The 11932-nt window shown below is 40.3% G+C and overlaps 1 protein-coding gene across 1 annotated transcript; it reads left to right on the top strand.

Annotated features, from left to right (window-relative positions):
• Nucleotides 1–325: 325 nt before the first annotated feature.
• LOC115768151 (achaete-scute complex protein T5) lies at nt 326–1232 on the top strand. Its single transcript, XM_030712646.1, has one exon. It carries the CDS (start codon nt 326–328, stop codon nt 914–916), a length of 591 nt encoding a protein of 196 aa, XP_030568506.1. The 3' UTR covers nt 917–1232.
• Nucleotides 1233–11932: the final 10700 nt, after the last annotated feature.

Genomic DNA, 11932 nt, shown 5'->3' with positions numbered 1-11932 from the left:
CTGCTGCTGCAACGGCAGGTGAGAATTGTGGCTACGATGCGCCCTATAAATAGCGCGCACGGCGCAGGGAAGGGCATCAGAACAGCGACATCGCTCGCAGGGCCAAGTCCAACTCCAAGAATAATCCCAAAAGCAAACTAAACCAAAAAAGTAAAAAACCAATTTTCAACTACAAAAAAAAAAAAAAAAAATGGCACTGGGCAGCGAGAATCAAAGCCGTAGTCTATATCGTCTGGCGCCCTATGCCAAGCCGAGCAGCAACAGCAGCAACAACTATCTGCTGCAACAGCAGCAACAGTTGCTGCTGTCGGAGCAACAACAGCCAATGCTGCTGGGCGGGCCATCAGTGGTGCGTCGCAATGCACGGGAACGCAATCGTGTCAAGCAGGTGAACAATGGCTTCAGCCAGCTGCGACAGCATATACCCGTTGCGATCATTGCGGATCTGAGCAATGGCAGGCGCGGCATCGGACCCGGCGCCAACAAGAAGCTCAGCAAGGTGAGCACATTGCGCATGGCCGTCGAGTATATAAGGCGGCTGCAGCGACTCATCGACGACAACGATCAGCAACAGCAGCAGCAGCAACAGTTGCTGTCGCCGCAACAGCAGCTGGCACAGCAGCAACAGTTCAGCTACCAGCAGCAACAGTTGCAACAACAGCAACAGCAATTCTATGCGCTGCAACAGCAACTGCAGCTTATATCGCCCGGCGGCAGCAGCTGCAGCTCTAACGCCTCCAACGACTCGAATGCCTCCAGCTCCAGCAGCAGCAACTATTATGCAACGCAGCCAGCCGAACTGAAGCTGGAGTCGAGCGGCGGCAGCTATGAAGATTATCCCAACAATTCGTGCAGCTCCGGCGCCGAGGATGACGACATACTCGACTACATCTCCCTGTGGCAGGACGACATCTGAGTGCAGTCCTCCAGCCAATCCAACCCAACCTAAACCATTTCCAGGGCAGCCAACTAGTCAGACCCAAAACGCAACACACGCCTGGCATAAAAGTATTACCTCAGCAAAAAGAAAGTATTTATTCTAGTTTAAGCACTTTTTTTTTCCTACTCTCGTAATAACATTACATTTTTTTTTGCAAGAATTTTGTACAAATTAGTCTTAAGAGCGCTGAATGTGCCTGCTTTTTATATAGTTTATAGGACTGCCTAAATCTAAGAACTAGCTAAGAACATGGAAGACAATTACTTTTAAGCAACTTTTTTTTTTAACAAGAAAACAACAAACATACATGGAGGACACTAAACTGATAAATATAGTCAAAACTGATTTTAAAAACAAATCAACAAACATTTTTTATTATTGCGAGAAAACAAAATTGGGCTATTAAAGAGAAAAGGTTGAGAATTCGAATAGAATATGTCTACAATTTAAGATTAAACACAAGAATTTGTATCTGTTGCATTTTGAGTGCATTTTGGCTTATTCAAAAATATATGCTTAACCGTAAATAAGGTAAGGATGTCTGCGGCAATCTGGAAGACATTTTCCTTTTGCAAAATATCTGAAGCTCTTTTTGAATATTTTGTCATAGAAGAACCTTATTTTCGATGAAACTCTCCTATGACAGCTATATGATATAATAACCCGGGAGCTTCCGACTAGGGTATACCCTGAACCCTCTTCTTCTAACATCAAATGCATATATATATTATGTTTTAGAAGCTATATGTCAAGTTTGCTGACTCTAGCTCTTATTATTTACCAAAATTGCCCAAAAAACAGGATATCGATATCGATTTCATATTGATTGCTTGGAAACGGAGCAAGTTATCGATTATCGGAAACAAACTCGATCTGTGCGGGAGCTAGGAGCACCTACATCTACATCTTTCAAGTCTCTAAGTCTATATAGTAGCCCGATGTTGATAGCATTTTGCACATATATGAGAATTATAGTGGAACTGTATAACAAAAAGGTTTCCATACCGGAATCTACTTCTCAACCAATGGCAGCTATATGATATAGTGCTCCGATCCTGTCGGTTCAGTCAAAATATATCTACTTTACGGGGTCGGATGTGTCTCCTTCAATGACAAAATCGTAATACCCTATACATTATATAGGTATGAGTGCTTTAGGCAGGTCTTCGACTATGATATACGCTGATATACCCTGTATTTAATAGGCAGCAGAAGGCTTCTGCGAGCCCATTAAGGGTATACATGTTTGATCTACCCCATCTGCCGCTCTCTCTGGCCTTCTGTGTGCATCGCTCTGGTAAACAAAAAGCGAGTTTTTAGTTTCGATATATATATATATAATCTCTTATTTCATATACAAAACGAGCTAATCAAATCGATACTTCTTTTATTTTCATAACATCGATATATATCGATATATATCGCTGCTGAGACAAGAATAACTCGAGGATTAATAGAGTTATCTACATGAAACTTGGTAAGCAGTTTCTTTTGTTGGTGTCTACAGGAGAGGAATATTTTACCCTTCGAATAACTCTGCCCATTCACAACAAATTGTCTAAAGAAACTCAATATGAAAGATAGAGCCTTGCGCCTTGGTTTGCGTACATATTTATGTAATCCTGTGAAACACCGAAAGTTTCATGAAAATCGGACTATAAATATCAAAGTTACTTGAGATTGGACTTGTCAAACATAGTTTGGATCTACGGGAAGAAGAAGCACAGGAAATTCCGATTTGATGAATCGTTAACTCGGCATTGGATTCAGGGTATCTACCAGTCGAGCACTGCCGACTAGAGCATTCTACTTCTTCATCTCAAACTTTAGCTGGTTTTGCAGAATCACAATTTTATGTTAATCTTAAGATGCGTCGAGTCTTTAAACTGCAGCGTATACCGTTACGCGCTTCTACTTCTGCGACAAATTGTGCTGAAAATGTGGCAGAGAAATGTTATGCAAACGATTTTGTTGGAGCTGTGAGCAGAGCGAGAAGCGCACAGAGAAGAAGTTCAAGTTATTTGGCGCATTTTTGCATATGGAAAAGGCATCGAATGCCGCCAATTCCGAGCGATCGATCGATCGATTGTACCAAAAGCTGCCTGCCCAATTGAACTAATTTTGAGATATGCGCAAAATGCAGGACGACAACAACAAGTCAACAATTCACAGATCGCCCCCGACAAAAGGATTGGCAAAGCCCAAGGGGGAATTGTGCTTGGGATTTGTGCGGGGTGGGTTGGGCTGGGGTGGAGGGGTAGAGACTGGAACGGAAGCTGCCGCTGCGACGGGGCGATGCAATGCGATTCGCGATGCTTCACTGAGATAAGCGAAAACAACGACAACAACAACAACGACAACAACAACAACGACAACAACAACAACGACAACAACAACGACAACAACAAATGGGCCGCGGCAACGACAATGGGAACATATCTGACCATGTCCTGGCCCGGCGGATGCGCCAGTTCTAGTCTCCGGCTTCATCCGCTTCAAGAACTTTTGAGCTACACAGAAGACAAAAAAAAGACTCCCACGCGCATTTCCGGTCTAGTCAGTGCTTCCTCTCTTGCCCCTCGCTCTCTCCCCCCTCTCTCTCTTTCCCTCTCACATTAATAGATAAATGAATTGGCATACGCATTTCCGTCACTTGCAGGGTCAATGGGGAGCTGGCGAGGCGGCCTTTGGGGCCGTCGTTTTCTTTTAATGCCAATTTCGCGAGCTGTTGCTGTTGCTGTTCTTCTTCTTTTTCTGCTTCTTCTTCTTCTTGCTGGGGTCTTGTTGCAATCAATTCGAAACGCAGCCAGCAGCAAAACGAACGGTTTTGCTGTCTTGGCAACTCAAGCTTGCAGTCTCTGCCACAGCTTCAACCTCAACCTCAGCTTCAGCTTCAGCTTTAGCTACAGATATTTCTTTTTATTTTGTTTTTGTTTTTGGGGCCGCATCTTCATGGCGCATTTATCGAATTATTATTTCCGGTTTTTCTTTTTGCAATGCCCTGTTCCCCATTCAAAACAGCCAAAAGAAAGCAAAAAGGAATATAACAAAGTGCAAATGCTTGTTAAAGCTAAAGACTAGCTATTAAATACATGTACGCATCAAATATGCATGCATACAAAACATATTTACGTGCATATATTGATATATTTCTATACTGACTGACTGACAGATTGACTGATTGATCAACGCAGAGGCCAAGTCGTTAGAGCTAGGATGTTGAAATGGGCCTATTGGAAATTCCACCCGGAAATATGGAAAAGCCGTGATAAACGGTTGCATAAATTTTTTGCGTAAACCATCCGATCCGCTTCAAAATCATTATCAAAAATATTTGTATAGATATATATATATCTTATATCTTCGTCAACTCATAAAATCATTATAATACGTTTAAGAATAGCCGTAGCTATATAGAAGTAATACTTGGAGTAATACTTAGCATCTCGAAAATCACAAGAAAATCTCAAAAGTTAATCACAAATTAGCAATGAAAAAGGAGAGCAAAAATGCAGACATTAAATTAATAATTATTTATACAAGAGGCCGCAGATTGGGTTCGATATCTATATAATATCTAGGGTCTAGTTTCTAGTATCTAGCATCTATTATAATACCTAGTATCTGGTATTTAGCATATAGTATCTAGTATTTAATATCTAGTATTTGGAGTCTAGTATCTAATATCTAGTATCTAATATCTCATATCTAGTATCTAATATCTAGTATCTAGTATTTAATATCTAGTATCTGGAATCTAGTATCTAGTATCTAGTATCTAGTATCTGGAGTCTAGTATCTAATATCTAATATCTAATACCTAGAATCTTTTATCTAGTATCTAGTATCTAATATCTAGTATCTGGAATCTAGTATCTAGTATCTAATATCTAGTATCTTGAATCTAGTATCTAGTATCTAGTATATAATATCTAGTATCTGGAATCTAGTATCCAATATCTAATACTTAGTATCTTTAATCTAGTATCTGGTATTTTTTATATACTGTCTAATATTCAAATATAAAACTTATCTCTGGAAATTTAAGTTTTGCATACCCAAACTAATCAAAAATTCCAAGCTAGAACCCTAATATACACCTTGCATTGAGCAAAAATCATAAATAAATAAAATGGCTCAAGAAACTTTACAGGGTATGTGCCAGTCAGGCGCGCACTTGTTATTTTCGCATTGGGTTAACATAATGTATGCAGCAAATGCAAGCGGTCGAAAAGCCCAAAAAAACCCAAAGATGAGATACAACATCATCATCAATATAGAGTTTTGGGGGGAATTTTCAAAGTGAAAAAAAGGCTTGAAAGACAGCAAGATGGTGGGCAGGGCAGGGGGGGGGGGGCGGGCCTCTCTGGTGGCGGTCGCATTGGGCGACATACGACAAAACTGGTGCAAAATCGAACGCTCTTTGTGTGAACTCCATAAAATGTTTGACAACGAACGAAACCGAAAGAAACCCAACCAATATATATACATATATGTGCATATATATATATATATATAAATGCATGTATGTATGCAGAACGGAATGGCAAACAAATGCAAAGGCCCTGCAGCGTACAGGAGTACGCTCTTTACATGCACCAGGCCGAGGAGGAGACACACGCTGGGGTATCCGAATAAATTTATGATTTATTAAGGATGCTCTGATTACAACACGCCATTGACTGAGAGATCTTGGCTTCGATGCTTGGCTGCTTGGGGACGTGAAATTCAGCCTGACTGATGTCTCGTAAATAACGCTCGCATAAACAACAACAAGAAGAAGAAGAAGAAGAAGCAGCAGCGGCAGCAACAAGTGAGTTATTTGTTTAACATGAACAGCGAACACGTTTTTGACTCACAAATATGTTGACAAAGAATAATGTAATTTATGTTCAGCCAAGCTACGCTGACATTTTATATTTTTTGTCATTTTTTTGTTTGTATATTTTTTTGCGCTGTCAAGATTTCACCCAAAGCCCATAGACGGCGCACGGAGAGACATGTGTCAACTAGCCTCAACCGCATTGCAATTACAGATATTTGCGCCGATACCAAAAAAAAAAGTAGAAGAAAAACACGCCCTCGAGACGGCTAGATCTTAGTCTTGCACAATATTTCCGAGTTTTTCACAAGTTTTTCTAGCGAACAACAAGTGCATTTTCTGAGCCAAGCATCCACTTGTCGCCGCGCTCGTAAATTAAGCGCTTAGCTGCTTATTTTTCTTTCCCTTAGTTCTGCCTTTGTTACAATTTTCCACATTTTCCATTAACTGCCCATGGACAATCAAAAAACGCCCACAAGTTGGCCCAAAAAGAACAAAACAGATCAAAAACTGAAGAAAAAGAAGGGAATTGTATGGGACAATTGCGTGTTGCGTGCATTGCGTGTGGGGGAATTCGTAGTTAGGATGCGTTTGGGACACTAGACCATTTTTTTAAATTTTTTTATTGGTTTTTCTTAGCTAAGCTGATTAGCACTGCAAAGTGTATTCCAGCTGAAATGTTAATAACACCGGGACAATTGATGGGCCGACTCGCTCGAGAATTGTGTGCTCGAATTGTGAATGAAGCGCAATTAAATTACTTAACTAGAGGATTAGAAGAGACTCTGGCTGGCACATAGGTAATTTTCGATTTGATTTTTTTCTTTAACAATCTGTGACAATTATGAAGGTCAGACATGTTGGCTATTAAGAGCTATTGATGCCTGTTCAGGCCTGGAGTGCGTCTAGAAGCTGAAGCATAAGACAAGTGCACATAGACCTTAAAGAGCTGAGACAGAGATGTCTGAGGTTCGTTTCGAGCCAAAGACTTGTGTCCTGTTCTTGTTTTTTCCATAAGATTGAATACTTGTTTCACACTTTTCGGAAATCCACTCCTCTCGGTGGAATGAATAGTTTTTAAGTACGTGCTGCAAAATGTACAACCCCAAATTTGGGCAAACTCTTGCTTATAAAATACTTTGTGTATATTCCTTCAAGTCGAATATCATACACTACGGACAATCCACTGCTTCGGGTGGGAAATAGGTGAAAGCTTTATCTTCAAGCGATCGGTGGAATATAGAGTGATTCAATACGCATTACAAAATCTATACAAAATACGCAAAATGGGCGAAGTATTGTTCTCAGATCTTTGTGTAAATTCATTCTATACGAATATCGTACACTACGCACAATCCACTGCAACAGGTGGAAAATGAGCGAATGCTTAACTTTCGTTCGATCGGTGGAATAAAGAGTTATTAAATACATACTGTAAAATGCATCCCACATTACAGATATTTGTGAGAGTTCATTCAATTCGAATATCATACACTACGCACAATTCACTGCAACAGGTGGAAAATAGGCGGATGTTTAACTTTCGTTCGATCGGTTTCAAACGAAATTTCATAGGCTAACAAAATGCATTTAAAAATTTACTAAATTAGTAGTTTACCCATTGCACCATAAAAATTATTGTATAAATTCCTTGAAGCTTAACTTTTTCAAAAGAAAAAAAAGGAAATATTACAAAATTAGGTAAATACGCAGTCATAAACATATTTATTTAAAGGAAGCTGCAGTTGCGAATGAGAAATGATATTCTGAGAGCTTAAATTCTCGCCTCTTGCCAACATTTATGGAAGGGGGGGGGCTTAATTACCGAAAGGAACGAGACAAATGTCTCAATTTGCTTGGGGCACTTTCTCTTGCGCCTCTTCCTTTTTTTTTTGCCAAACAATTTGGGCCAAGGAAATTATTTAAATTAATTACGCAAAGTGCGCAGCGAATTCATCAAAAAGAGTCTTCTCTCAAATTTGCTTTTGTTTGCACTTTAATTGTGCACCTTTCGGTTGGATGCGCAACAAGAGCAAGGGTTCACAGACAAATGCCGCAGAAATACCCTTTGCAAGCAAAATAATCGATGATATAGTAGCTGGATCGTATATATAAAGCAAAGTAAATTAGTTCTTCAGACTTACCCTTAACTAAGGTTGAAATAAAGTATATCTTAGTTTCGTGATCCCTAAAATTACAGATTTATATTAAATATATCAAGGCTATTTGTGAATATTTACCATAGATCATGTTCACATTAGGTTGAACGAGACTTTTCGCTTCACTGAGAGTCCAGTTCCTGTGAAAAGAATTAGAGAGAATCCATTAGATGGGCAGATTCCATATGCGAAGGCTTTACATATTGAGCCATTATATGTTAAAGTCTATCATGCCTCTTGTAGGGTATTTTGATGCTTTGCAATGCGACATGCACTTTCACATGAACATTAATGCGAGCAAGAGGAGAGGTTGATTCTAGAGGGGCACACTGTGAAGGGCATGCTTAAGGGAAGGAGTTGGCATATTAAAGAGTTTCTCAGTCAAAAAGAACCTTCACCAAATCCTATCCTATTCTTATAATAAGGTCAACATCAAGAGCTGCAATTAAGTTAAATATACAAATTTTAAGAAGAAAAATATTGCATTTGTTTCCGTGAAGATTCTTGTGCTAACTCTGTGTGGCAATTCGTTCTAAATAGCCTGTTGCCTTATTTGAGGTACTCTTAAGTTCATGTTTTAGATCAAGGCATTTTTTATACCCTTGCAGAGGGTATTATAATTTTGTCGTTAAATGTGTAACGCATAGAAGGAGAAAACTCTGAGCCTATAAAGTATATATATTCTTGATCAGCATCAATAGCCGAGTCGATCTAGCCATGTCCGTCTGTCTGTTTCTATGCGAAGCTATCTTTATGTAACTTTGCAGAAGTCCCTCTTTCTGTTGCACGCAGCACATATGTGAAAACCAGCTGGATCGGACCACTATAGCATATAGCTGCCATAGGAGCGATCGCTCGAGAACTAGGTTTTTGATTAAAAACCTTTTTTGTTTATAAAGATATCGTGCCTAAAACTCGGCATTAACTATTTTCCCTGTGCTTCTTAGATACGGGCAAAGCACTATGGCATTATGAAAAGCTTGGGTCTGCAAGGGTATTAGATCTTTGCTTTTATTATGCACAATTATGAAATGTTGCAATCTGGCAGCCTTTGCAAAAGCTCTCTTATATTGGATATTATATTAGAGAGCATTTCCAAAGATTTCTATGTCTTCTAATCTAAAGAACAATTGAATATGTGAGAGTAAGGCAAGCTTTTGAGCTCTTCAGCTGCAAGTGACAGCAGGCCAAGTGCAGGAACTGAGTAAGATCTCTTCAAACCGTGCCAGCGACCAAGTGAAGACGAATCTTACTTCTTTTGGGTCACAATATATGCTGACTTGGCTAAATATCAAAATGTGAGAGTAAAGAACAATTTAAGACAAAGTTCGCAGCTATTTCAAGGCAGGCTGAGAACGTTCCGGCCGAACCGGAAACCAAATGAAGGCGCATCCAACTTCTGTCTGGAAGCAATATCTGCCGACTTTGATGAATATCAAAATCTGAAAATAAAAAACACTTTAAGACAACATTCTCAGCTATTTCGCAGTCAGACTGAGCACATTGCACAGTCAATGTAAATGTAAATTCTGTGTGGCATATTTAGGCTGTTCGCTTCGCATAGCTAGATTATGGGATGTCAGTTTGGCTGCGTGTTGAATGCGTTGCATTTAAAGTTTGTTTTTTTTTTTGTTTTTTAGCATTTTATAATGAAATTTACAATATTTAATTGCCACAAACTGCGCCCGGGGGCGCATTCCACAAACGAACCAAAGAGCTTGAAAATTCAAGAAACAGAAGCCTAGAAAATGATGTGCCTGTGACTCTGTCTGTGTGTGTGTGTGTGAGTCATTATTTCATCAGCAAATGCATAAGAGAAGCTATTCGCTATATTTATATATATTTATGTATATATATATATATATATATTATAGGCGCTGCGTGACTGGCCCAATTAGTTGGCAGCGCTGGCGAACTGTCGTAATTCACTTTTGATTTCATATGCATTTCATCAAATTGCCGCTGCGCACGCGCATGCCAAAAAGATCGGCTCGCCTCGAGTAGCCAGACCTTGGTTTGATTTCAAAATTACTCGGCGAAAAAAAAAAAGAAGGAAATAAAATAAAATAAAATAAAATCAAATTAAATACAACTGCAATATTGACAAAATGATAAACTGTACAACTGAGCCAACAATTTAATGTAGTCCACGGCGCAGGAATCCAAATTCGAATCTCAATCTCAAGCTCCTCAATCCACAAGAGTCACAGGCAAAAGCTTAAAACTCAAAACTTGTGGCTGCAGCGCCTGCTCTTACTCCCCTCGCCCACTACCGCCATCTGCCTGGTTGCCCCCCCCCCCCCGTGCCACGCCCCGCTCGTAGCGCCTCTAGACCCATTAAGCTTTTGCCATTCTCCAGTCGGTTGTCATTGCCGCGCGTCGCCCATTTGAAGTGAGCCGCGGCGCACGCTCGAGTCCAGCGCCAAAATTGCAATCTTTTTGAAATTTATGATGAACAAGTATAAAGTGACTTGCATCAATGTTTGCTCGACAAGCGTATACCCTGTAATCACACGAAGTCTGCGCTCAACTAGATGCAGTCTCATTTTATATACAAATAGTATCCCAATTTCCATACATTTACACTCAAGTGTATGCAACATTTGCTGACCCTAGTTCTTATAGTTCCTTAGTTTATATAGTTGTATTTGAGCACTGGTAATATTAAAGGCTTGTAATAATATATGTCTGAATCTGTGCCAGTTCCAGACTCAAGCTCTTATAGAGAAACTTGTACGAAATTCAGCTTGATCTCTTGCCTCTGCAGTTGCTAAGTTCAGCATTAAGGTCTCATGAAAAATGTACAGATTTCTCGAAAAGACTTCATCTGTCTCTCAACTATAATTTTCCAGCTCGAAAAGTTCTCGAGTTCATGTGATAAGTTTCAGCTCGAACTGGCAGCTGAAGCTAGCTACCCGTTTCGAGTGTCTGGCATTGTTGCAGGGTATAAAAAATGAACACTGTCGCTTTTTTGAACATTTTAATTATACACAGCAAGTCGCAGCAAGTCGCCGGGCTACAGAGATTTCCTCAGACGATACAAACAAACGGCGCCCCGTTTCCATTCGGAACCGGTAGCCAGAGATCTTGGCCAACAGCTGGGCAACAATATATTTTGTTTTTGTGTTTTTTTTTTTTATTTTTCACATTTTTTCGGTGGGGTAATTAATAAATTCGCAATGCTGCCACAGGATATTTGCATAAGAAATGATGGCAATGAAATGTTATGACCGCACCGCGCCATATGACAGACGATGACGTCGACGACGAACTGGCACGGGAACGGGAACGGGAACGGGAACTGGAACGGGAACTGCAACTGGAAGCAATCAACTGTCTTGGAACAAGGTCAGAGGCCAGCGCTGTGGCCGCTGCTCGTCGGTGTTAAGCGCTTTGAAGGCGCTTCCGCTGAAGACGGATCCTTTGAAGGTTGCATTGCATAAGATTTGAAATCAAATTCAGTATCGGATAGCTGTTCCAGCTGTGGTCGGCCAGTGTGTAACATTTATGCATATAATTTTCCGACGGCCGGTGACAAAAACTCCAAACAAATGAACCATGGGCCAAAATATATATCGAATAAGGCTTGAAAACACAAGAGAAAGAGAAGAAGAAAAAAAACACAACACAGGGCGCAGCGTGTGGTGAATGTCCGAGAAACCGATTCGGACAAAACACAAGAATAATGCACGCACACAAGCAGGGGGAGAGAGAGCGAGAGAGAGAGAGAGAGAGAGAGAGAGAGAGAGAGAGAGAGAGAGAGCCTTTGGCAGGATCTTAGGATTTTAGGACGTGCTGCAGTGCACGTGTCCTGTGCGTCCAGTTTGGGAAACTAACTGAAAAGCTAAGCGCACAATGGGCATTGCCTAAACTGGAATCGGGCCTGGCCCATTGTGCATTGTGCATTGTGACAAACTGACAAACTGACAATTGACAATGATGATAATGAAATGTAGTCAACGTAAATTGCATAAGGATCTGCCTCTTGGTGCATTCTTTTCATTATTCTAT

The sequence above is a fragment of the Drosophila novamexicana genome, unplaced genomic scaffold, assembly GCF_003285875.2.
Source record: "Drosophila novamexicana strain 15010-1031.04,08,12 unplaced genomic scaffold, DnovRS2.1 tig00001690-arrow-arrow-pilon, whole genome shotgun sequence".
Lineage (NCBI taxonomy): Eukaryota > Metazoa > Arthropoda > Insecta > Diptera > Drosophilidae > Drosophila > Drosophila novamexicana.
Note: the sequence above shows the minus strand (reverse complement) of the source record. Positions and strands in the feature narration are given on the sequence as shown.

Excerpts from the sequence above, each read along its gene's own strand:
- LOC115768151 (XM_030712646.1), top strand. The coding sequence starts at position 326 with ATGCTGCTGGGCGGGCCATCAGTGGTGCGTCGCAATGCACGGGAACGC.